General features: G+C 41.4%; 1 protein-coding gene across 1 annotated transcript in view; it reads right to left on the bottom strand.

Moving 5' to 3' along the window:
* Nucleotides 1-844: 844 nt before the first annotated feature.
* LOC115006508 (transcription initiation factor TFIID subunit 4) overlaps nucleotides 845-26,566 on the bottom strand; it is a 59,807-nt gene continuing 34,085 nt past the window's right edge. Inside the window, 5 exon segments of the mRNA XM_029428797.1 lie at nucleotides 845-978; nucleotides 6,156-6,278; nucleotides 20,151-20,207; nucleotides 23,642-23,767; nucleotides 25,744-25,874. Of these exon segments, the coding sequence (XP_029284657.1) occupies nucleotides 964-978; nucleotides 6,156-6,278; nucleotides 20,151-20,207; nucleotides 23,642-23,767; nucleotides 25,744-25,874 (452 nt within the window). The 3' untranslated portion in view covers nucleotides 845-963.

The raw sequence follows: 26,566 nt of genomic DNA, 5'->3' as shown, positions 1-26,566 counted from the left end.
CGCCGCAGGCGCTTCCAGCCCATGTGAAATGAAGAAATGTGAGGAGGTGAAAACGAAGTGAAAATAAGTTAAGATTCCTCCTCCGCCCCCCCTCTGCAATCACTCCAGAGGAGGGGCACCCTGTGACTTCGCTTCATTATGCACCTCTAATTAAACACAAACAGGACATTCAAAAAAAAGGATAGAATAGAAAAACGACTCCCACATAATGTATATTCATGTTTATGTTGTGTAACTGCATTTGGGAAAGCAGCTTGTTCTTCAATGCAGCAGAAGGTCGCGGGCTAATACCCATCAGGGTAAAACATTCTGAAAGAGGTTGGCACTGCACTCAAGGACCAGAAGTAATGCTTTTATTTTGTTATTTATGCTGTTTTGCCGGCTGCATTGCTATGCTCCTTTGCAGCATATTGCTGCTAAGCGAAGGATGTGAAGATGCAACTCGATAAGCAGGTTATTAAAATGACCAATTGAAATTCAAAATTCAGCCTTATTTTAGATTCATCATATTTACAGATGAATATGTGGAATTTAAATGTTTTCTCCTGCAGCCTTAAGGAAAATGCGACTTGGTACAGCGACTGTGCATGACTTCATGTACGACCCCGTGCTGGAGAAATATGATACTCAAGTCAGTGGTTTTCCTCAAACAGGAGACGGCTCTTTATAATACCACAGTTCGGCTTAATTAAGAACAGACGAGGCAAGTCACATGGGAGTATATCACCACGCTCCAAAAACAGATACTTCCTACCATCTTCGTCACGTTTATTAACTTAAATTGCAGAGAGTGGGTCATTATACATTAAACGTGACTACTGCAGGTTAAGCATGAAGATGATGTGTGTCATTAGGAATATAAAGGTCCTCCGTGGGGGAAGAGAGGCCGACCGAGAAGCCCGTCCACAAAACAGAAGGGTATCGGCTCGTGACTCCAGTCGGAGATTTCAGATTTGTTCATCTTCATCCACTTTGTAGCTGAATAAACATGAGAACAATAGTTCAGAGGGCTGCACACTGCGTCGCCAACCCACCAGTGCACCTCACAGCTCCCTCACACAATCAGCTCGAGACTGCGGGGAAAGAAACGCCGAACCGGGGATGGGTTCTCACGCAACTAAATATAAACCCGACATAAATATGTAACACGATGAAGGCGAGGCGAGTTGTTGTCATTCGTTTAAGTCGTTTCACTTGGATAGTAAAATATTTGAATGATAGTTTTCTGTTGAGCGGCCGACGTGAATGTCACACATCACCTGCTGGGCTTATTGTCGTTGTCCAGCTGCAGCAGCTCACCTGTTTCCTGTTTCCTCTGTTTCATGTTAACGCAGATCTCTACTACTACTAATACTACTAATACTACTAATACTAATAATACTACTAATACTAATACTGATAATACTACTAATACTAATACTGATAATACTACTAATACTAATACTAATACTACTAATACTAATACTAATACTAATACTACTAATACTACTAATACTACCAATACTAATACTAATAATACTACTAATACTAATAATACTACTAATACTGATAATACTAATACTACTAATACTAATAATACTACTAATACTACTAATACTGATAATACTACTAATACTAATACTACTAATAGTAATACTGATAATACTACTACTACTAATACTACTAAAACTAATACTAATAATACTACTAATACTAATAATACTGATAATACTACTAATACTAATACTACTAATACTACTAATACTAATACTAGTAATACTATCAATACTAATACTACTAATACTACCAATACTAATACTACTAATACTACCAATACTAATACTACTAATACTACTATACTACTAATACTGATAATACTACTAATACTACTAATACTACTAATACTACCAATACTAATACTACTACTACTACTACTAATACTACCAATACTAATACTACTAATACTACTACTACTACTACTAATACTACTAATACTAATAATACTACTAATACTACTAATACTACTAATACTACCAATACTAATACTACTAATACTACTACTACTACTACTACTAATAGTAATAATACTACTAATACTAATAATACTGATAATACTACTAATACTAAAACTACTACTACTAATACTAATAATACTACTAATACTAATACTACTAATACTGATAATACTACTAATACTAATACTACTAATACTACCAATACTAATACTACTAATACTATTACTACCAATACTAATACTACTAATACTACTAATAATGATAATACTACTAATACTAATAATACTACCAATACTAATACTACTAATACTACTACTACTAATACTAATACTACTAATACTACTAATACTGATACTGATAATACTACTAATACTACTAATACTAATACTACTAATACTACCAATACTAATACTACTACTACTAATACTACCAATACTAATACTACTACTAATACTAATACTGCTAATACTACTACTACTAATACTGATAATACTACTAATACTAATACTACTACTAATACTGATAATACTACTAATACTGATAATACTACTAATACTACTACTAATACTGATAATACTAATAATACTACTAATTCTAACTACTACTAATACTGATAATACTACTAATACTAATACTACTAATACTAATACTACTAATACTACTACTACTAATACTACTAATACTACCAATACTAATACTACTAATACTACTACTACTAATACTACCAATACTAATACTACTACTAATACTAATACTACTAATACTACTAATACTGATAATACTACTAATACTAATACTACTAATACTACTACTAATACTGATAATACTACTAATACTGATAATACTACTAATACTACTACTACTAATACTGATAATACTACTAATACTGATAATACTACTAATACTACGACTAATACTACTAATACTAATACTACTAATACTGATAATACTACTAATACTGATAATACTAATACTACTAATACTGATAATACTACTAATACTAATACTACTAATACTACCAATACTAATACTACCAATACTAATACTACTAATACTAATAATACTACTAATACGACAAATACTACTACTTGAACTAACACTACTAATAATACTACTAATACTAATACTACTACTAATACAACTAATACTACTAATACTATGAATACTACTAATACTACTAATACTACAAATACTAATAATACTACTAATACTACTAATAATACTAATACTACTACTAATACTACCAATACTAATAATACTACAAATACTAATAATACTACTAATACTACTAATAATACTAATACTACTACTACCAATACTAATACTACCAATACTACTAATACTACTACTAATACTACCAATACTAATACTACTAATACTACTAATAATACTAATACTAATACTACTAATACTACTAATACTAATACTACTACTAATACTACCAATACTAATACTACTAATACTACTAATACTACTACTAATAATACTACTAATACGACTAATACTACTAATAATACTAAAACTAATACTACTAATACTACCAATACTACTAATACTAATAATACTAATAATACTACTAATACTACTAATACTAATACTACGAATACTACTAATACTACTAATACTACGAATACTACTAATACTACAAATACTAATAATACTAATAATACTGATAATAATACTAATACTACTACTAATACTAATACTACTAATACTACTACTACTAATACTACTACTATTAACACTAATACTACTAATAATACTAATAGTACTAATACTACTACTACTACTAATACTACTACTGATAATACTAATACTACTACTATTACTACTAATACTAATTCTACTACTACTAATACTAATATTACTACTGCTAATAATAATACTACTACTGATACTACTAATACTGATACTACTACTACTAATAATACTACTAATACTAGTACTACTACTAATACTACTACTAATAATACTACTACTACCACCACTTCTACTACTAATAATAATATTACTAATACTACTAATACTAATACTACTAATACTACTAATAATACTACTACTAATACTACCACCACTTCTACTACTACTTATACTATTATTAATACTACTAATACTATTACTACTAATAATACTACTATCACCACTTCTACTACTAATACTACTACTACGACTAATACTACTACTACTAATACTACTAATATGACTACGACTACTACTACGACTACTAATACTACTAATACGACTAATACTACTAATACGACGACTAATACTACTAATACTACTAATACGACGACTAATACTAATACTACTACTATTATTAATACTACTAATACCACTAATACTACTACTAATACTACTACTAATACTACTAATAATACTACTATTATTACTAATACTACTACTACTATTAATACTACTACTACTACTACTAATAATAATAATAATAATAATAATAATAATAATACTTCTTCTACTCTGTGTATATTGGCAAATCACAAACCACCTTTAAAGGTGCATACCGCCACCTACAGTATCGGAGCATGTAAATTGAAGTTGGGAGAATATATCAGCCAATGTTGTCTTTGGCTGGTTTTTGCTAATCTAACACACACACACACACACACACACTAACACGCACACGCACACGCACACACACACACACACACACACTCCTTAAGTTAAGTCAATGAAAGCAATTTGACTTCGTATGATGGATTGATAATTGGCTATGATTGTCAGTTTTATCAGAATTATACATAATAATATAAGTTTCCATTAATCGGCAGATAACCTATCAGCCTGATATATATATCGAGCATTCCTAATTCTATTTGGGTGCTTAATTTGCAATATATTACTCCTTTTCCCTTTCCCGTTTCTCTAAACCCATGTATATTCTTCAGCTTCTGACTCTAATTATTTATTTATCTATTTGCCGTTGTTGTTGCAAACATTAAAGTCTCTATATGACGGCTGAACAGCCAGCCAAAGAGAAACCGGTGAGAGAGGTTCAGGGAGTTTTATTTGTATTATATTATAGTATTTGTAAGGAACATTTTATGTGAATTTAAATGAACTGTAAAAGCATTTAAATAGAAGCCTGTTGATCCTGTCCACCAGAAGACACAGAATGTTACCAGGAGTTACAGAAGAGATGGAGGCCACCACATGGCTGCTGTAGAAATATAATAATATAAAGTACAAATATATTGTGTTTTTTTCCCCATTTAATTTGTACATCCATCTGAATTCTGACAAATTCTTTAGACAAATTAGCGCCGAGCTTGAGGTGTAAAGTTGTGTGTTACTGACACTGTATGCAAAACATACCGTGTCTGGACAGTATGCAATGTAACATTAGTTGTGGGTGATAAAGTGACAATAACTAAGGCAATAAACTCGTTTGTGAATCGTTGTGTAACGAGATGTTCTGCTGGACACTGATGAGAATTCTAATAGCTATTAACGAAGGTAAACAAGAGGTCCAAACACAAAGTATGCCAAATAATCAGGGAACAACTCAACACAAAGGACTGTCTGATCATTGGGCAGCACATCTAACTGGTTTTGCCTAATCTCTAACTCCAACACCGCAGCACATTGTAGATTGATTGTCCCGGGAGCAATGTCGGTCACTGCACTTATGTCAATAAACTCTTTGTCACTTCCACAAACGTCGAGCTACACGCACACGTGTGGAGCGTTCCGTGTACAGAGACTGCACAACCTCAAGTCTCTCGACAACGACACGGCGTTTAGATTCAGGAGAATATCCTGCATTAAAAAACAAAAGCCGTTTTTCAAAGTGTCATGCTTAAGAGGCGTAACAACTTTACACCTTCCAGCAGCTGGAATTGGAAACGAGTGCTTCACCTGCAGAGATTATTCAATCGTATTCACCGTCGTAGAGATACATATTCAGTGAGTCATTTTGTTTTGCATATCAAGCAACCCTTAATACAGTTGGGGATGACATGGCCATGAGAATTACCATTGAAAGCTGTGTACACACACAAAAATACACTTTAAGAAGGAGAAGAACGCTGAGAAATACATTCTGTTCATCGCTAAGGTATCAGCAGTACGGTGGTGGACAGGTGAGTCTCTGTGATGACGTCATCGTCACAAACGCACTGAAGGTTAAGCGAGTGTATTTCTTACCTCGGCCCCTGATGGGGTGGCTCCTGGTGAATCCATTTTACGTTTTTTGCGGGGTCCGATGGCGGCTAGTGCTGTAAGGTTGGCATCTCGCTGCCTTATCGTCGCCAGTTCCTGTTGCTGCATCTGGTGAGGAGAACACAGAGACACAAAGATTAGAACATAAGCGTAACTTCTCCACTTTATGTAGAGGAGTGTTGTCCCAGAATCACAATGAGATGCTTCCTCTCTCCTCCCAAACAAGAGTTGAATCTCATTTGATTCTCTCTGATATTTCTATGGATGTAGGTTTTGTAATGTGGCCTGCAACAGACCACGATGCACCTTCTGCTATTATAGTCGTTGTTGATCACTTTCGGCTCCTAGCGGCCGGTGAAGAGGAACGAGGAGTCAGCAGTCGATGATGGTAAGAAACTGTCACTAAAATGTGTTTCTCAAACATTAATCACTGCAACCACCAGAAGTCCTTGAGCATACAATCATAAATGTGCACAAGAAATACAAGGCTGATGGCTCCAGTAGTATGTAATATTAGCTGCAGACAGACAGACAGATAGACACACACACACACACACACACACACGTCCAGATGCCTGGCGGATATAATAACTATCTGTGATACAGAACTGCCTTGAGCTTTTTGACTTGGTAGCGCTGATGGTCCAAACCTTCAAAAGAATACTTTCTTGCTCTGTATATTATAATCACATAAAAGTACACAATGATAATTACTTGTTGCCACACAAGTGACCCCAAAAATCTGAATTACAGATTGTAAGAGCATTTGCTATGAAAGCCTTCCCATTTTAGAGCGTGCTGAGAGTAGGATCACATTTAGAAGTTAAAGTAAACAGCTTCTTCTATCTGTCCATTCATGTATTGTATAAGCTCTGCTAAGCCAAACAAAATGGAAGCCTGTTGTCAGCCATTAACAGAGCTCCTGTCAAAGATTGAGTGCGTGTGTGTGCAGTCACATGGTCCCATTGTGATTTTTGCAGTTTGTGATATATAAGGGGGAGGCTGTGGGAAGGCACTGCCCAAGGTAATGTCATGTCTAGCCGCAGGGCTGAGGGGGAACCCAGCGTCGCTGGGAGCTGCCCTTTCTATTGGGTGGATGTGTGAGGGCCTGGGGCCATGGCACACAGGGTGTCAGCACTCCCTCCAACATGCAAACACACACACACACACACATACACATACACACACACACACGTGCCTATCAATCTTGGCCACAGCAGAGGGAATGCCTACCCACCAGCCTGCCTGCGTGCCTGCCCGCTGGGGGAGAGAGGCCTGGGCTGAAGCGAACAGCGACAATCAATGTGCGCTTTCATGTCGTTCATGTTCTTTTATGTTATCTCTCAGCATGTGTGCGCTGGGCGCTGGTGTTTGTGTGAGGCACGTATGTTGTCTGATCGGGGGGAAATCTCATGTTACTTTCAGATGGCGTCCTGTAAAAGGTTGGTGTATAAAGTCTGATCTAAAATGTGCATGCAGTTGCTTCTGATTTTTTCCCTAAAACCCCGCAGGCAAGGCATGCCCTTTAGGGTGTTGCCACTTCACATTTAGCACGGCGGAACTGTTGAAAGATTCAAACAGGCTCACAACACAAAGTAGAAGGAATAATAGCAGCAGCAGCAACCGGCTGAATATTTAAACCACATTTATTTATCCATTTCCTTTTTTTTTAAGGATAAGGAAAAATGTATTCACTATAGTCGAACAAATACTAATTAGTGGCACTAGTGATTGGTGAGTGTCGAGTCAGGAATCGGCTCTTAACACTATGTAAATGGAGACAGAGGGGATAATAGAGCCAGTAACTGCGAAAGTGGCTGCATATTGCTAACAGGGTGCAGACGATTATTGCCCCTGTCCACATGGCAAATGTAGCATTAATGTTATCAATGCTACCTTATTAGGCTTTGCCACAAACAACACACAAATCTCTCCAGGCCTGACCTTAAAGAATCCCGCCGCAAAGTGAGCTGGGAGGAAAGAGAGGGAAAGAGAGAGAGAAGAGAGAGAATGAGGTAGCGTGAGAAAGAGAGAGAGAGAGCAAGATAAGAGCGAGAAGAGAGCGAGAGAGAGAGAGAGAGAGAGATAGAGAGATGAAGAGAGAGAAGAGATAATAGAGAGAGAAGAGTAAAAGAGAAGAGATAGACAGTAGAAGATGATAATAGATAGAGATAAGATAGAGAACAGAGATGAGATAGAGAGAGAGAAGAGAAGAGAACACGAGAGAGAATATGAGAGAGAGATATAGATATAGAGATAACATATAAGAGAGAGGAGAATAATAGAGATATAGATATAGCTAGAAAAATAGAAGATAGAGAGAGAGAGAGATACTCCTCATAAAAAGTGAGAAAAAAGAGAGAGAGAGAGATGTGGAGAGAGAGTCCGCTATCTCACTGATGGCACCAGGATGCCGGCATCTCTGCCTGGCAGTTGGCACCAGGCATGGGCTCCCAGCGCCCACAGCAACTGCCTGCATTTTCAGATTTATGACTGTATGATAAATGAAGACTTCATTTTGCCATCTGCAACCCTCCAGTCTGCGTTTCCCGTCAGTAAAACGGCCGCCATGACACTGGAAGACTGATTTCTGATTTCAATCTGGTGCCACTATGCCGAGTCTACCTTCCTTTAATGACTGCCAACTGATACAAGCCAGATTTGGGCCAGGCTTTGATAGATTTGTTTACCCCGAGGAGTTGTTTCAACCACCATTAAATTCAAACATTTACATAAAAGTATGTTCGTCTAGACACACACAGGTGTAGCGATGCTATGAAGTAGTAGCAGTAGCAATGAAGGAATGTGGATGAATTTGCCTTGAAAAACGGTTTCAGTCCTCAGATTGCCGTCTTCAACTGGGTTAGGGTTTGTTGACATTTAGTCATGAGGTGTGAGTCACCATTCACTCTGGTTATTATTGTATAGTGTTAAAGGGACGGTTCAAAATACTAAATGTTCCTCTTACCTGTAGTGCTATTTACAAATCTAGATTGTTTTGGTGTGAGTTGGATCATGCAGGAACTATTTTTCTTTCTACCGAACTACACCCGCCAAACCAAGCCTCTTGTCCATGATGAGATGCACGCATTCCTCTGCGGTGATACGGTTGGCGTATGTAGTTTGTAAGAAAGAAAATAGTTCCTACATGAAAAGGTCATGAGATTGGTGCCACGTGACGGTACTCGTTTTTTACAGTAGCGCTAAGTCAACGTTAGCTGTTAGCGAGGTTCCATAGAGTTGCACTATGTTGCGTTCATGCTCATATTCAGTAACAATTAGCGTGAAGGTAAATTAAAACGTCATCAAACGTAAGCAATATCAAACAGCTTGTTTAGCTTCCTAACGAACACCAGTATGCAAACGGTACTAAAGGACTGTATGTTGAAGTACACGGGATTCATAGTCTTCTTTTAGTTTTTAACCGCGGTATCGAATTGGTATCGTGAATCGTGGAATCACACTGGTCTTGGTATCGACTACTAAATGACATCCCTACTCACAACAAGGTGTGTGGATTATATTAAGTAACTGGGTCATGATTTCTGGAAAAAGATATAGTCGATGTATTTTCTTTTCGCCGCTTTGAGCACCACAGGCGAAGTGTCATCTGGTTCAATTATATTGGAGAGGAGGCAGACATCTCTACGGCCGATATCTCCAACACTGACGTCAAAACAATCCAGACTGACAAGTTGCACTACAGGTAAGAGGAAATATGTATTGTTTTACCTTGAGGTAACTGTTGAGGTGAATGTCATCAATCTGGGTGAGCCGGTTTCTATGTGCCACCACTCTTCCTCTTTACTAATGATGTTTATGGAAGTTGTCACAAACTTACAGGTCGGTATATTAAATGGCACAGCCAGAGCATCTTTTTGATAAGGAAATCAAAACTTTGACCTACAAGTAAAATAATCTCTCTATACCTTTTTGACTATGTCGGCCATACGTACAATCACTGCCAAAAAAGCTGCAAAGGTCAGTACAGAGATTCATCCCAGACTTGAAGAATAACCATCTGGCAGAGTGCATACATTTGTCAGGTCCGATCAATGGTACCACGTAAATATCTGCTGTTCCAAAATCACTTAAATACCAGTGCTTCCAGTCCGCCTGTGTGCCCTTTTAAAGCTGGGAACTGGAACTTGTAAAGTCAAATTATTAGCAAAGGTCAGGAGATGTAGAACATTTTCAAAATGCCCGACAGAATCAATCTGCAGCTTTGTTAGAAAGAGCTTTTTGTCTCGATGCAAAAATGTCACCTGATGAACTTGGTCAGTGTGGGGAAATTGGAAATATGTACATTTCTGGGGAAACACAAAGAGCTCTTCCACACTGTGCTCAGCTAAGTGCGTATCAGTTCACACTGAAGCTTTGAATCTGATATGAATCTGATCAGAGTCTGTTTTCATCAAGGCTCTCAGAATTATTCCTAATCTACGCTGAAAATGAGATTAAGCTGCTACACAAACTCTCTGCAAGAAGTTAAAGCTCCTTTGAGAATAAATGGCACCACCCAATGTTTAATGATACAAATGAAAGAACCCACCCCAAGCATACGATATCTGTTTTCCAGCTATGAATCTGTATTAAATAGGCTTGATATGCTTGAAGAATCCAGACACTGGATATCAAATTACATGTATTCATCAGATTACTTGTGTCATGGAGTTACGTCGTGGAAGATTCTTACAAAATCATATTTAAGAAGACTAAGACCTCCAGTTTGAGGACAGAGGACGGCTGCTCAATCAGTACAGCTGTTGCTAACAAACTAAGAAGGTTTAGTGCAATGAAAGGTAATGAAAACATTAGTAATCTTTTCATTACCGGGCATGTTTTGTTTTTATTGTTATTTATATTAAAACAAACACATTTCACAGAGAAAACAAGAACACATTATAGCAACTGAAAATGATCATTTGTATTTTAGTCTAACTTTAAGCTCTATGCCTTTAATAGATTGGTAAACATGTCCATCAAGACCTAAGTGAGAAAAAACTGCTTTTTCTCGACACAGACGAAAGAGACGTATGTTCCCTTATGATGCAATAATGTCCAAAAGACGGCAAGACCTTGGAGCGGTCTGATACGCTTGGAGTGAAAAGGAGGATGAGCTGCAGGAGCCATGATGGCCAACCTGCCGTTCTCCATCTCTGCTGTTTTTTAACAAAGGCTTTTCTCTCCATCTTCCCTCCCTCCCCTTCCTTCCTCTCGCCTCCCGGCCTGAGGGTCTGCTCGCGGCCCCCCAGACGCTTACAGACAGATGTCCTTGGTAGAGCAGAACACGCTCTGCTTGACGTCACAAGCAGCTACGGGGCTGTGAAGGAAGCTACGGGGCTCTCTGCCCTGCAAAGACCACAGTACAAAAGCCAGATCATGGGTTTTGAGTTGGTCTGTCTCTCCCCCTCCCCCTAGCGAGCTCCTGTCCAACCGCACAGCAGGGAGCCTCTCAGTATATAGACATAACATATGCCACTTCTTCATGAATGCATTTTCTCCTTAAAGAGCCTTTGTAGAGTGCATACATTTTAAATAAGGGTGTTTGGCTTCAGCTTCAATCAAATCTCTTATCGTGGAAGTGGAAGGTGCAGAGAATGCACAGAAGCTAACCAACATATATTTGTGTAGCGGTGTGAAGGTAGATCATCGAAGCGTTAATACACAACACTGCGATGTAACTGTACTGCATTAAAAAGCTGAATCCAAAAACGTTTGGAAACAACATAATCTCATGTTGTGCGACTGGACGAGGGTTTTAGTTTGATCCTACAATCAATCAAAAACTTTTGGCTTCCCACAATTCAACAATAAACATGATCGACGTTTGATTGACGTTTAAAATGCGTGCTCCACAAAAACAAGCGCTTCCTTAAACTAACAGACAGCCACCAGGGGGCGATGGAGATGTTGTCATGCAGCCTGTGAAAAGCGTTCCTGAATTGTGCGGCTGCGGTCTGAAGTGGAAGAGTAATACACAGCGGAGGACAGGCGGGCCAAACGAACATGCACGGATTATTTTTGATGCAAACATTTGTTTATTAGCAGGAATGCAGCGCGGCGTCAAAGTGAAAGCACGGCTCTGCTCGAATTTGGGGCCAAAATAACCGTCCTTCTCGTTATGGCTATGCAACCCTGTGTGACACACAGCAACATGTTACAGACTGATAATCATGATGCTCAGTGTCAGCAGCGGAAGAGAAAGGAGAGCGTGTCAGGCGTTCTATCAACTCTAAACGTCACACGTGAAAGATATAAATCAGTGGCTTGATTTACAACCAGAAACTGAGAACGGTTTGTCTGCTGTCGGGTGTTTAAGAGCCACAGGAGCAGGACAGACAGTTTTAGCACCACTGGACATTGGCACCCCAACAGCTCCCCATAAGTCAGCATCAATGTCAGGAGGCTGGCACTCACACATATATCTGTTATCTACTGTAAAGAAAGTTTGTCTCGGGTGGTCCTGGTTGTGTCACAACACTTGAGCCAGTCCAACTGGGACCTTTGTGGCATTTTGTCTCCGCCCAAATAATGTTACTCTGCGGGAGTCTCGCCAACTATTTGATGGATTGTCATGAGCTTTGGTGCACAAGACGTTCATGTTACATCGTGAGGCTACAACCCCGAACAGCAAGAATCTTCCAAGTACATCAACTTTAAATAGGTGAAATCATGCAAGTGCAGAACAATAACAATGTTTCCGTCAGGATGTATTGTAATAACTTAAATTTACTTTTTCCATCAAGCGCCATCATCAGGTCAAAATGTCCAATCGTGCAATAGTTTAGTTTCCGACTACCTGCAGAACGAATGACATTCAGCCTCAGCTGTACTTTGTTTAGTGCTGCTTAGCCAATGTTAGCATGCTAACATGCTAAGCTATAAGATGGAGTCATTGTGAGCATGCAGACTTTAGTTGTGCCTACATTCAGCCTCACAGAGCTGCCAGCAGATTCTTTATTCACTAACTTGACACAAAAGAAGAAAGTGTTGCGCATACTGCTTATTATCGGTTATGACTTAAAGAAACTAACATTCATCTCAAAAAAGTTCCATGTTTGTGTGTACGCACGAGTTAAGATCATATCTGTGTGTACAAATGTTTCAAGAATGAAGCCCGGTGGAATCATTTGTCAGATGAAAGGGAAGATATTTTCCCGACTTCAATGCCAATTTCAAATGCCGTTATCCGAAACACCGTTTCTGTCTCTTCCTCACATGAGAGTGTGGACATTTCACGAATGTGTTTTATGCACGTCTGTAATCCATGGATCTCATTCACCTGACACCCACATGGCCGACATTACGGGAACATCTGGGAGCTGCATCTCGAGGCCTTTCCTCATGTGAAGTGCCTGGCAGTTAGTTTGCTGCAGGGAGAAGCGCCATTTGCAGTAACCAATCGGGTTTCACTTCTCCATCTGCACTCAGACACTACAAAGAGACGAGTTCAGCCCTGACCTGATAATGTAGGCACGTCTTTGTTAAAACGGGATAGAGGCATGTATGATTTTAGCAACACAACTCAATAACGACACACGGCAACACTGAATTGTTAATATACAGCATGTGCAACGTGTGCATTATACGTTGTGCTGCGAGCCGTCTAAATGCATTTATTAAATATATATACAGTAGTGATATGCATGGACTCTTTGCCAGGTGTAACAGTACGTATTGACACTTATCATTATAGCTTCACTATATGTCGCAGACACGAGCATTCACGGTGACGATACTCGTCTTCCTGAATAACAGATAATAAATCTGTCGAGATGGAAAAATGTGCATTAAAGATGCAAAAACATTCTGTGTCATCATCTTTCTCAACACACATACATCTCCTTAAATATTCAATCTGTCTGTGCTTATGTTATCTTACCTATGGAGATGAATTCAAAATACATGCATGAGCTAATAGTCTTGGCTGAGAGTGCTCCAGTTCCTCTGAAGCCGAGTATGTCAGAAGGGTTTCCAGGGCCAAGGACCAATTATGCGGAGCCCCCAGCCGTCCCCGGAGCTAAGGTCATTATGTGAGTGTCACTATCATGACCCGACGGGTCCCCTTCATCTGCAACTTATTTGCAGGAATTATACGGCGTAGAGTGACACACGTGGATGCATTCGATGCCTTTCCACTGGAGTAAGTATTATTTTTATAAATAATAACATTTGCACGACACATTTTGTCAGGAAAAAAAGCGTCTAATGAAGAAGCCAGAAATCAGTGTTAAGCATTTTCTGACGGCTTTTCAGCGGGAGAGTGGTGATCATTAAAAATACTGCTTATCTAAGGGGAAATTTCCTACTTTAAATGTTCTCTCGCTTTGTCTCGTTCTACGCTGGCGTGCTGCGTCTAGCAGTCTTCCCTCTCCCTGTCTTTTTAACATTTAGATTCGCCGCTCGTCACCTTCTATTGATCACGTCTAATTTGCATCCAGGAAAAGATGAGAACTCAGATATTCACACTCCAACAGAGGACGATCTCAATGATTTATTCATTTCCAAATCAAAAAAAAAAAGGAGTGAAAGGTAGATGAGAAGGGGAATCTTCATAGGCAGCAGGCGACTAGCAGGCTCTGAGGCTGGGCTCCTCTTCCCCACACCGCCCCCAGGCACATGGTGTGCAAGTCCTCCTAATTAACAAGGTGAATCATGCTGCCGCTCTCTAATTAGCCAACATGACAATCTAATGGAAACATGCAGGCCGAGCTGGCACACTTAGCATCACCTCACAAAGACCCCCGGTACAGTCCTTCCCATGTGAATTCCGCAAAAATGACACCTCAGATTTTAAATAGAAAAGAAGAAGAAAGGTGGAGCGGAGCGGTTCAGGGAAGTGTGTTTTTGGGAGAGGTCAGAAGGGAGAAGTTAGCTGGAGAGGATGAGGTGTTTTTTCCTCTTCTATCATCCTCTGTGTGCGGTGTTTGTTGCCTAATTGAAACGTGTCCTGCCTCCTGCCTCCCTCTCACTTATATCCCCGGCACAGGAGGCTGGCACCTCGCCACCAGCGTAGCTCAGCATGCCCAATTCCCCTGTCGCTCGAGTCCCAAGGAGTGCTCTGGCGCACAAAGAGAAAAGTGAACCTACAGGCTTGTAACAGCGAGGAGACGAGTCGCTATCTCCCTCTGAGGCACAAAAAAAAAAAGAAATCTCCTTTTTGTGTTGTTTTCCTTCTCATTACAGCACTTTGTAATATTCGAAAACACACAGGAACACCAAAGGTACTTTTAAAGCCTGCTTCTATTTTTTTTTTCATCTAACATGTCTTGAGGTGAGGAAGAAAACTGAAGTTGAGACTACCGGCAACAAAGCAACAAATAAAAATAGGGTTACTGTGTACTATTTAGTAGCCCTCACATCTTAAGGACCTCAAAAACAGAAGTGTTTTAAGTGATAATTAACTTATCCAGTCAACCTTTCATGATCTTTCAAAAGAAAACATAGAAATCCAGCTGAAATGAAGTTAAAACAGAGCACCTGCTAAACACATGCATAACTTCATTTGCTCTAGAAAAGATCTTCTGCTGCTGCAGCTCAGTTCATACGAAGGTGTTGTGCATCTGTGAGGCCACAAAACAAGAACATAACAACTATGAATTGGGACGCAGAAAACAGCAGGAATTCTCTTTGAAAGTCAGCATAGACAGGGAGACAACATGGAGGAGGGTAGCAGGCTTTCGCCCTGGGGCCAGGCTGACGGGGGGGAAGAGCGCCTCTTTGAGCAGAGCAGTTTGTGGAGGGCCAGAGGATGAGAGCCTATGAACTCGCAGATATAGCTGGCCTAATAAAAACTAAGGGGCTGCTTCATTGTCCTCTGACACGCCTCTCCTCGCCGGAGAAGTGTGAGGCTCTGGCTGACGGGGCTTTCAGTGTGGGTAGATTCCAATCTCTCCGTGACCTGGTCACTTGTGGAGGATGCCAGGCAATCAAGAAACATGCATGTGTGCATTCAGGCCGGGCGCATACCTGGCTGAGCAAAGGGTTGCGATTCAAAATGTACAACATACAGTAAATGAGCAATTATGTGTTTCTTCAAGAGGCTAAATATGCTCCATTTGACCATGGCTGTGCATATGTCACATGAGTGCTGGTCAAACATATAGGTTCGTAACGCAACGGAGGCTGTATGACTGCAGGCTTTTAATTGGAGCCGTGCATGGTTCAAAGTTGAGCTCGGGCAGAATTAATTCGGTAGAGGTTCAAGACATTTCAAGTAATGCTGGTGCGTCGGAATGGGCAAAAATAAATCTCTTAATGCCTGAAGAAGAAGAAATATTTGAGGGAAATTATTCTAAAAAGAAAAACCTTTGAGATTCCTATTAGACAGCTCTTGGTTTCTCTGGAATCACTCTGTGCTAGAAGTGTCTTGCTGCAAGGGCAGCGTAATGAAGACTAGAGAAAGAGCAATAGTGTAAGGTGGCTCCTTAACCAACTCATCTTCACAACGCTATACCTTGGAAATATTAGTGTTCTTGGCATAGTCTGCTTTAGCAGCTAAACGGGCCCCAACAGGAGCTTTTGGCCAGATTTTGGCCAGCTGTAGTAGCCAATTTGTCTTCCCCCTCTTCCCTCGTCCCTCTTCGCCTGTCCTTGCTCCACTCCTCTTCTCCAGTTCACTCGTTTCCTGTGTCCAGTTGTGCCTGCAGACGCGGTTGCGATGATGAATCTGTGGCTGCAGTGTGTCTGTGTGTCTGACATCGTGATGTATCTCTACTGGCCTTAACTCCCTCTCTATCTCTCTCTGCCTCCCCTCTCTTTCTCCCCCCCAAGTCTCCTTTTCTCTCCATCTCTTTGTCTCTGTCTCTCCGTCTCATTCTCTCACTCTCAATGATTAGGCATTGCCTGGCCTCCTGCCTCAGTGATGGAACAGACAGAACACACAGACCCACCACCAACAACAACAACAAACAGGAACTGAGCTCCACGATTTGCCCATTGATTTTCACTGGGGGCATTTTTGAAATAGCCCATCTGACCTTTCGGCCAAATGGTAGTGAATAGAGGAAACGGGGGTGATAGACCACTCTCTCTCTCTCTCTCTGCCCAGCCTGCTCTGCTGGTGACGAGGTTGTGGGTTAAGTTGCTGGTGCAAATACAGACGCACAATTAGAGGCGAATAAAAGACTAAAATCCTAAAGTGCTGCTAGTGACACCTAGAGCCTACAATGTTCATTACCCCTCAATACAAATCCATTGGAGGAAAAACATTGTGGTGCTGTTGGGTGTAATATCTAATATCAGCTTTATCTTTAGACCAGGTGTAGAAGACTACAGCGGCTCTGGGAACTCCTTGGCAACTTAATTTGCCTGTAATATTGTGAGATATGTTACGGCTGAGGGGGGCACAAGGAGGAAGCTCAGACATTTAAAGGTGGGGAGCATGAATGTGCCAAGTGAATGTCGAGGCAATCTGCCTATAATTTATGTTAACAACGGGACATTTTGGCCGGATCGTTGCACTAAAGTGAAGATCAAGGAATGACAAAAACATTCGGGTGTATCCTCTGGGGAACATGAACACCAAAGGCAGAGCGATCTGGCCGGTCGTGGTCAGAGAAGGAGGCGGACCCCAGAGGTCACACGAACAACATCGTGCTGCAGGGGCGACAAGGCAATGGGACTTTTCCATTTGTGGGATTATTGCATGAAATTTACATGTTCAGCAAGATAATCTGCACAGATTAACACCACTTTTATGATTTCTGTAGCATAAATTAAAGTAAAAAACGTCATGCTATAAACAAACTACACCACGGTTGCATAACTTCACGTCACCACCACTACGCTAAAGGCGGACAAACCCTTTTCTAAGACACGTCAAATACACTAAATTCAGGATGCTGACGTATTCTATGTCAGGACATTATAATCTCTTAGACTTGTGTTGACCACAGATCTTATTTCAGGCATGTAACCAAAAACCCTTCGAGTGCAACACGAGGGAACCGGAAGTGCAACGATGCTAAACTCATTCCTGCTGCTCTGTTGTCACCAGATGAACCTTTATGGACTGTGAGAAACTAATAATTGTGTTATGATATGAGGCTAAAAGAGAGGCTGTGAGCATCAGTGGGTTAACTCTGACAAACAACACTTTCCCCTGATACACCTGGGTGTGATGGAGGTGATGGACACACAGGGGATGAGAGATCTCTTCTCTGTTGCTCTTCCTGAAGTTCCTCAAGTGTATAAGACGCTGTAATTCCATCTCTGCAGAATGATGACTGTTTGGTGGGGGTAATTCTGTGTGTATGCGTGATCAGGGATAGTGTGGCTTAAAGAGAGGCTGGCTCCGCTGCCCGTCGTCTCCTGGAAGAGGAGCTCGGGCTCATTATCCTGATGAAATTTGCACAGATGTGCGAGCTGACGACAGACTCGGCAGTGACACAGACAGCCAGCTCAGGTGATGAAAACCAGAGCGGCACGGGGACTGAGAAACGACGGCCATTAAGAAAAGAAAAGAAAGAAATGAGGGAGAGTGGAAGAGGGGGTGTGTGTGTGTGGGTGTGTGTGTGTGTGTGTGTGTGTGTGTGTGTGTGGGGGGGGGGGGGGGGGTATCTAGCGGGAGAAAGCGTTACATAAAGTAACAATTTCCAAACCACCTTCTTAAAGTTCCACATGAAAATGAAAATGTGCATGCGTGCATGGCGGCGTCTCCTCACGAGGCGCTAATCTGGCCGTATCCAGATGACGAGCGGACTGCCACTTAACAGGGAGGAGATCCGCTTTGATCACATGGCCCCTGGGGCAAACCTATCCCGCTGCCTATTACGCGGAGTCATTTGCATATGTGGGGCTTATGGGTAGGCTGAGATGTAGTGTGAATGTTCTAAACTGCAGCAGAGCTCACTGTTGCTCGAAAGAAATGTCCCTGAGAGATGCAGAGAAAAGACCGAGCGCTGCCAGTAGCCAGAGGTGAGAGAAGTCCACATGAAGGTCACAAGTTCACCACACTGGCTAAGAATATCCTAAAGAATTAAACACTTCAAACAACAATACTGAGCGGCCCTTGAGCAAGGCATTTACAGTTACCCCTTAAAGTGTGAACTGATTGGTGGGGAGCCGTCAGGTGGGGAAGTGTTAAAGTATAAATGCAGACGTGTCAGTTAACTTTACCTGGATGAATAAAGGGCTGTCTTTTTAAAAGAGCAAGCGGCTTCAGAAGAAACCACGTCTGCGCCTCAACATCAACAACAACAACAGGTGCTGGAGCTCGTCTCATCCTCCTGCCTACTCACACTTCTCCACGGAAGCTCAAGACAATCCTCTTGATCCTTGTTAGCACGCCAAGGACTGAAAACACCCAGTGAAGTTATTCTGGAGTAAACAAAGTAAAAAACAAACCTCCGCTGTGACACATCTATTGCGTTTGCGTAAACAACATAAACCAACCACTACAAGCCGAGTGGACTACTTTCTGGGGTCCACTGGGAGTTTTACCATATACACGAGGATAAAGCAGCGCCACGCGCCACATCAGTGACACGTCTCCCAATTTGCAACACGACGTGTTGTGCCTTGGCCTATTACTTGAAGAAGTATTTTTGTTTCCTTTGTAGTAGTAAAAGTTAATGTAGAGCATGCATTGGTGCGTTCACTCGCTCTTCTCGTTCTGCTCTAACCGAACTATTGTTGCAAAGAGAAAATAAATGTTTTTTATAGTTTAGTTTTTAAACAAATATTATTCGCAAAAAGGTGAGAAAATGCAGAATGAACGTATGAATGCCGCCGCATCCTTCCCCCCCGATGGCCCAATGACCATGATGAAGAGGAGGGGAAGGGGGGGGAGGAAGTGGGGGGTGTCTTTGGTGAGCAGAAAATCATTTTCCACACATGAACATCAATTGGCGCGAATAATTCCTCAAACTTTTTTTAAGTCGGACTTTAAATGGCATTACATATGTAGCGAGGCATGAAACATTAATACACTGGAGTCGGGAAATGTCAAGGGTAATGATCTCCGCAGCAGCTTACCTCCTTAGCTTTCTGTTTCAGTCGAGCTTGCTCTGGGTCCTCTTGCCTGGAGCGACTCTGTGGAGGAAAGGGGGGGGGAACACAGGTTAACAGCTGGTTTAAGGAGCCCGGCACCCCTCTTCACTGCTCATCTGTTGCTGCTGCAGCAAAAATAGTGCAAAACGGGAACAGGATACAGAGGTGTCAAGGACATTGTATTTGAATTCAGAGAAGTGCAATGGAGCGCCCCCCGGGGGGGTGCTGGCCTTTAAACCCGCTCCAAATCCAGCCCTAAATAAGCCGCTGGAGGGGGATTCTAATCAAAAGAGGTTATTAAAAATTCTGCAGGAGCCAGCACACATACACTGTCACATACACACACACATACACACACACACACACACACACACACACACACACACACACACACACACACACACAGGGCAAAGGATGTTGGTGAGTATCAGTATCAGTGGCTGTGTGTGTGTCACTGTGAGCCAGTGTGGCTAACCGTGGCTGTGTGTGTGTGTGTGTGTGTGTGTGTGTGTGTGTGTGTGTGTGTGTGTGTGTGTGTGTGTGTCTGGCGTAACAACACAGCACTTCTATTTTAATCAGCAGCCATGATCTGGGTGAATGTGCTTGTCCCTGGGAATCCTTCACCACAGCCAAATGTACACGTACGCAGGAGCGCTGCAGGCGATACGGCACACTATGGTACGACACACACAGACGGCTGTTATTTTTGTGGGGATCTGGATATGATCTGTGTAGTTTCATTTTTGCCGGATTAAAAATGAGGTCAGGTCCATGAAAAACCATTTAAATCTTCGTGCAAACATATCTTTACCTTTTGTCCAACAGGTCCTTTGGCAAATATTTCTGAGACCTACATTTAGTCGTTTAACTCACGGGCACATTTCAAAAGGTATATAAATGATAAAAACCCTCGAGTATATTTTAAAGGTTGCAGAGTATAAATATATATTTTGGTTTTATACTTCACTTATCCTTCCAATACTAAATCAATGCCCCCCCCCCCCCCCCCCTTCCTCTCCTCGTAGCCTTCATGCTAATTGGCTTTAAATATATCAGGAGGTTCACGTACTGCTCTGTATCTCAACTAAGACTAATGTGTTTGCCCTCCGGTCGGCCGGAGCATCCCTCAAGACTCCAGTCATATTCTAAATGGACGGCGTGCAGGAGGGGGGGGGGGGCTTGTTGTGAAAGAAGGAGGAGAGAAGATGGGGGTGGAGGGGATTATTTCAACGGGTTTCTTATTCAAGAGGTTAAATTAGCCGACGCTCGAGCAGGAGAGAGGCGGGCGGGCGGGGAGGTGGGAGGGGTTGGTACAGATGGACTGTTTACAAAGGGCAGCGGTGCCACTGGCATGCTTTACAGCTCCTCTGTCAGCCGCCCTGGTTCTCCCACTTACAGGAGAGAGAGGGGAGAAGGGGGCCGGGCAGGAGACGCTGACAAGCTCTGCAGAGGGGAAAGTGCTCAAACACAGCGTTCTGCAGGACGTGACCCACCTGGGAACGTTGTGATGATTAAACCCGAGGGGCGTGCTTGTTGGGATGTTTGTGAGACGAGTGACGTTAACTTGATGTCGAACATTCTGTCCAGAGGGTGAACTTGGATTTCCTCAATTCAATTTAAGAGCAGCTTTAATAAGAGACGGTTTTATATATTATATATATTAATACTTTATATTTATAAAACACCTTTTTGTTCCAGTGGAAAGTTCGATGCTCTACTACTCGTATACATTTACGCTACATTAGAATTAAAACGTACACACATCTGCTCTGAGCGTCGCGGCCGCTGACCAGATGTGAACGTTGTTGGTTTCACTGTTAATTCTGTCAATTATTGAAATAAATAAATGTTAAATGTTTAAATTGTAATGTCTAAAGAAAAACAATTCATAAAATCCTACTTTACAGTTCTTGGAGTTTTGAAAGATTGATTTAAAACATTATAACACAAATAATGTTTTTAGATTAATCAATTAAATTCCTTTTAAGACTTAAGACTTTTAAAAGGTGAGACGAGCCACGTGACGTATAACACGTATAACAACATTATGACGTTTTCAGCGATGCATTCACTGCGTGCTGGTTGAATGTTGGAGTGCAAATTAAATAAATGCTAAAATGTGACATTTGACAGTTTGACAGTTTGAAAACTAAACTTTTTAAAAGAAAGAAGAAGTTTAAGTGTTTTCGGATGGAGTTTCCCCTGAGCCTTTGCTTGTGTCCACACAATAACATAAAACAGGATATAAATATATACGATACTATCAGGTAACATATCCTACAGTTTATAAACTATTCTTTTCTCCCTGAACTGAAACATGAGGGGGAAGTGAAGCTCTTCACTGTTAATGAAGAGAACTGTTCACAGTTAAAATAAAATTTAAAACAGATTACGCCGTCCGACCATGTAGAACGAGGGACATAAAAGCATCACTGTTCATTTTTTTAACAACACACTTCAAAGTGTCGTTTTCCTGCTGATGTCTGCAGCGAGGCGATCTGCTTTCTCCTCAAATTAAAAAAACAGACAGGTCATGAGGTTTGGTGGCCAGCGTTCATCAACTAGACGATTTTCTAATATCCTGCATGGCAGGACCGGAGCGTAATAATGCAATTAAGACGGTGAGGTGTGCTGCAATGAGAATCTTTACTGTGGGACATTTGCTCCATTCAAAATTAATTAAATTAACCTAGCTTTCTGCTAATGTTGCACCGCCAGGCATTTTCATTTGCAAAAGATTCTCTCGCTTTTTTTTTGGGTCAGTGGTGATCTTTCCAAATGTAAAGAGTATTTTACTGATAAACAAATGACTCCACAGGTTTAGCATCAGAACAGTGGACGTGTAACAATGCAAGGACCCCGCAGGGGACGACTGCAGTTAGTGCAGCCGCTTCTGTTCTGTACGCGTTGTTGTGTCATGGACTGTGTGCATCAGCGGGGTCAAAGGGACACCTACACTCTACTTTTAGATGATTAGATAGATATTAGATAATATTCATAATCACGTCATGTCGTAATAGAGACTAAATGTTGTGACTCGTTTACTTCACTGTCATCACAGTTTATGTTCATTCTCACTCAGAGTGCACTTTTCAGTGTCGATGCTGTTTCTCCAGAGCTGTCAAGGCTTGTGATAGAGGGAAGTTGTGCACGTTGTACATGGGGTTGAGTGTGAGTGTGTGTGTGTGTGTGTCGGTGGTATGGTGCATGGGGGTTGCGTAGTGTACGAGGCTCCCCCCCCCCCCCCCCTCCTCGCTGTGTCCGGTGAGGAAGAGCCAGGACAGAAGAGCCCTGGAGCCAGGAGCCTGGGAGGACGCGGGGAGGTCACTTCATCCACTGGTGTCACACTCTAATTCATCTGTCAGCAACACACACACACACACACACACACACACACACACACACACACACACACGCACACACACACACACACACACACACACACACACACACACAGTGAGGTGACAATAACTTACTTTAGCGGCTTTCAGCAGGATCTCTCTCTCCACCTCGTCCTTCCTCTGCTTCTCCATTCTCTCCAGCTGCTCGAAGAAGCGAAGCTGAGAGCGAACGTCCGCAGACTGCTCGTAGCACTCGTCGTCCTGACAAGGAGATGGAGAGACAATCACTACGACGGCAACAGTTGAAACAAAGCTGCGAGTGGCTGCTTCTGAGGCACACGTTTGTTACATCATCGACTCTAAATAAATGACTAGAACATGAATCTAACCCAAAGCTCAAAGGATGCAGGGTAGTGAATGTGTGAGGGGCATCAGTGAAAGACACGTTGAGAAACGTGAGACTTGAAGGGATAGAAGTGCAGATGTACGAGGTACATATCGATAGTCCGTGTATTACTACAGGAGATGGTCGGCAGAAGCTGCTGTGGACGGGGGCGGCAGCAATTGAAAATGAAAGTCATTAAACACTCACTCTGTGAAGGAGGGTGCTGGTCCACCGCCGCCTCCACCGGTTAGAGCTTTACTGTGATTGTGTGACTTTAGTGAATCAGAACTAACTCTTTAAAAACACCAACGTAAAACCAAACAAAGAGACGTGAAGATGAAGGACTGTTAGAGTCCACTTGAGATGCAACATTACATTAAGACGTCTCACAACAACAAGAGTTCTGTTTAATCTGCAGCTCATGATTATTATTTTATCTTTAAAGGACATTAAAAAGACTAAGTTATAGGTTCAGAGTGACAGTAAATATTTGTGAGAGGTTGATGTTTTACTTTGTCGGGTGTGATTTAGTGTTTGACTGGAATCATGATGGAAGAAAAGCATGAAGCACGTCACCGTTAAAATCTATTATTAAAATGAAAAGATAACGAAGAGCACCTTCATCGTTAACAGAACGTTTGTTTAAACCAACTTTAAGCGCGTCAACAACTGAACACACACTAACTTCTCTATTTAAAGACGCCGCTTCTCTTCGCATCACTTGGGAAATGGAAACGCAAGTGTAGAAAAAACAACTTTTTGTAGGTCATCAAAAGTTAATAGGATAATTGCTTATTTCACATGTCTGCGTGTGTCGCATGCAGCTCTGCTCACTCTGTCTTCTATCTGTGTGTGTGTGTGTGTCAGGTCTGTGTGTGTGGATGAGAGAAGCTGGGTGGCACAGAGCACAAAGACACATCAGAGGAGTCTCATCGCCAGCACCCCCTCACTCCCCCCCCACATTCCTCTCTCTCATCCAGCCTCCCTGCTCTTTGTTGCAGCGCTGAGCCTGCACTCTTGCCGTAGCTCCTGCCGCCGCCGCCGCCGCTGAAGCCCGGTTGCTCTTTAAGGCCGCTTCGTCTTTTGGTCTTTTTTCTTTTCTTTTTTTTTTTCGCTGATGTCAACAGAGTGGCTTCACAGAGCGCCGTGCCGCTCTCACACACTCACACACACACACACACACACACACACCTCATTTATAAAACCACAAAAAAGGAAAAGAGTGAAGGAGTAGAAGAAGAAGCACCAAACAAGATGGGGACAGCTGTAGCGATGCTCTTCCTCCCTCCTCCTCTTCCTCCCTTTCTGGTGTCAGGGAAAACACATTTTCAAAGTTTCCCCCCAGTTCTCCCAACAACGGCAAGATCTACCCTTGTAGTCGAGATGGATTTGTGCTTTAAAGAACACCAATTAAATGTGGTTATATAGTTGCATTCAAGGGCTACGAGAGATAAAGTCTCCAATGACGAGAAGAAGCAGCAGACGCTCACAGAAGTTCTGCTGCACCTCAAGTTCTGGCTGACTGACTGAGACGTCTCAGCTCTCCTGCTTCTCAACATGAAGGTAAAGAAAAGGCTTCTCGTATTAACTTCTATGTGTTTATGTTAGTGTGTGTGTGTGTGTGTGTGTGTGTGTGTGTGTGTGTGTGTGTGTGTGTGAGAACGATGGGGCACATAAGCAACACAGTGATCGAGTTTGTGTGTCTGAGCATGTGTGCTTGAATGTCCTGATGAAGTTTCTTTCTTAACTCGAGTAAATATTATATAAATACTGTATATACAATATATGTGTGTGTGTGTGTGTGTGTGTGTGTGTGTGTGTGTGTGTGTGTGTGTGTTTTCGTTCTTCGTACCTTACAGGAGTCCATTCGGTGCTGTGCGATGGTCGAAACCTTTTCTACGACGGTTCGAAGTCGTGACTGTGCGGCGTGTGAGATGAATGTCACCGCCTCCATTGGGACCTCTGTGACTCCAAACTTCTTAGCTGTGAAGGACACACACACGCACACAGACACACACACACAGACACACACAGACACACACACACACATTTAGTACAAACAATAATTAAAACCAGATTTCATTCACCTAAATGATTCTGTCGCAAATTAAAATAAACATACTTATAATGCATTATAATCTGCTTTTAGCACTGTATAATATATATATATATATAATTATAGTTATAAGCACTCATAAACAATCATAATGCTTTATAACCTTTTCTGCAAGGATCATAGTCTATTATAATTAGCTGTAATATGTTATAATGCCATACATGCAGTGTATACAGTATAACTATATAACACATTATGAGTATGTTTATAATGCGTCATAGAAAGTGTTGATCCTTTTATAATATTGTCTTTATTCATTTATTCCACTAAAGAGATAAACGGTGTGAAAGTTTCATTATCACCATTTTCAATGTTGAGAAGATCAACAGCTCAGCAGGTAAAAGAACACACACGATGAAAGAAGTAATAAAAACGCACCGACAGACGATCACAACCATCGCCCTCCCCTCGTACACACCTACTGTACTCACACACACACACACACACACACACACACATTCTGCATTAGTACGTGCAATTAACTCCCAGAAATAGGACTCATCACACAGAAAAGTTAATTTGTTTCACAGTCTTAGTGGCTTTACTAGCTAAGCTCCTT

Source organism: Cottoperca gobio, chromosome 3, assembly GCF_900634415.1.
Source record: "Cottoperca gobio chromosome 3, fCotGob3.1, whole genome shotgun sequence".
Taxonomy (NCBI): Eukaryota; Metazoa; Chordata; class Actinopteri; order Perciformes; family Bovichtidae; genus Cottoperca; species Cottoperca gobio.
Note: the sequence above shows the minus strand (reverse complement) of the source record. Positions and strands in the feature narration are given on the sequence as shown.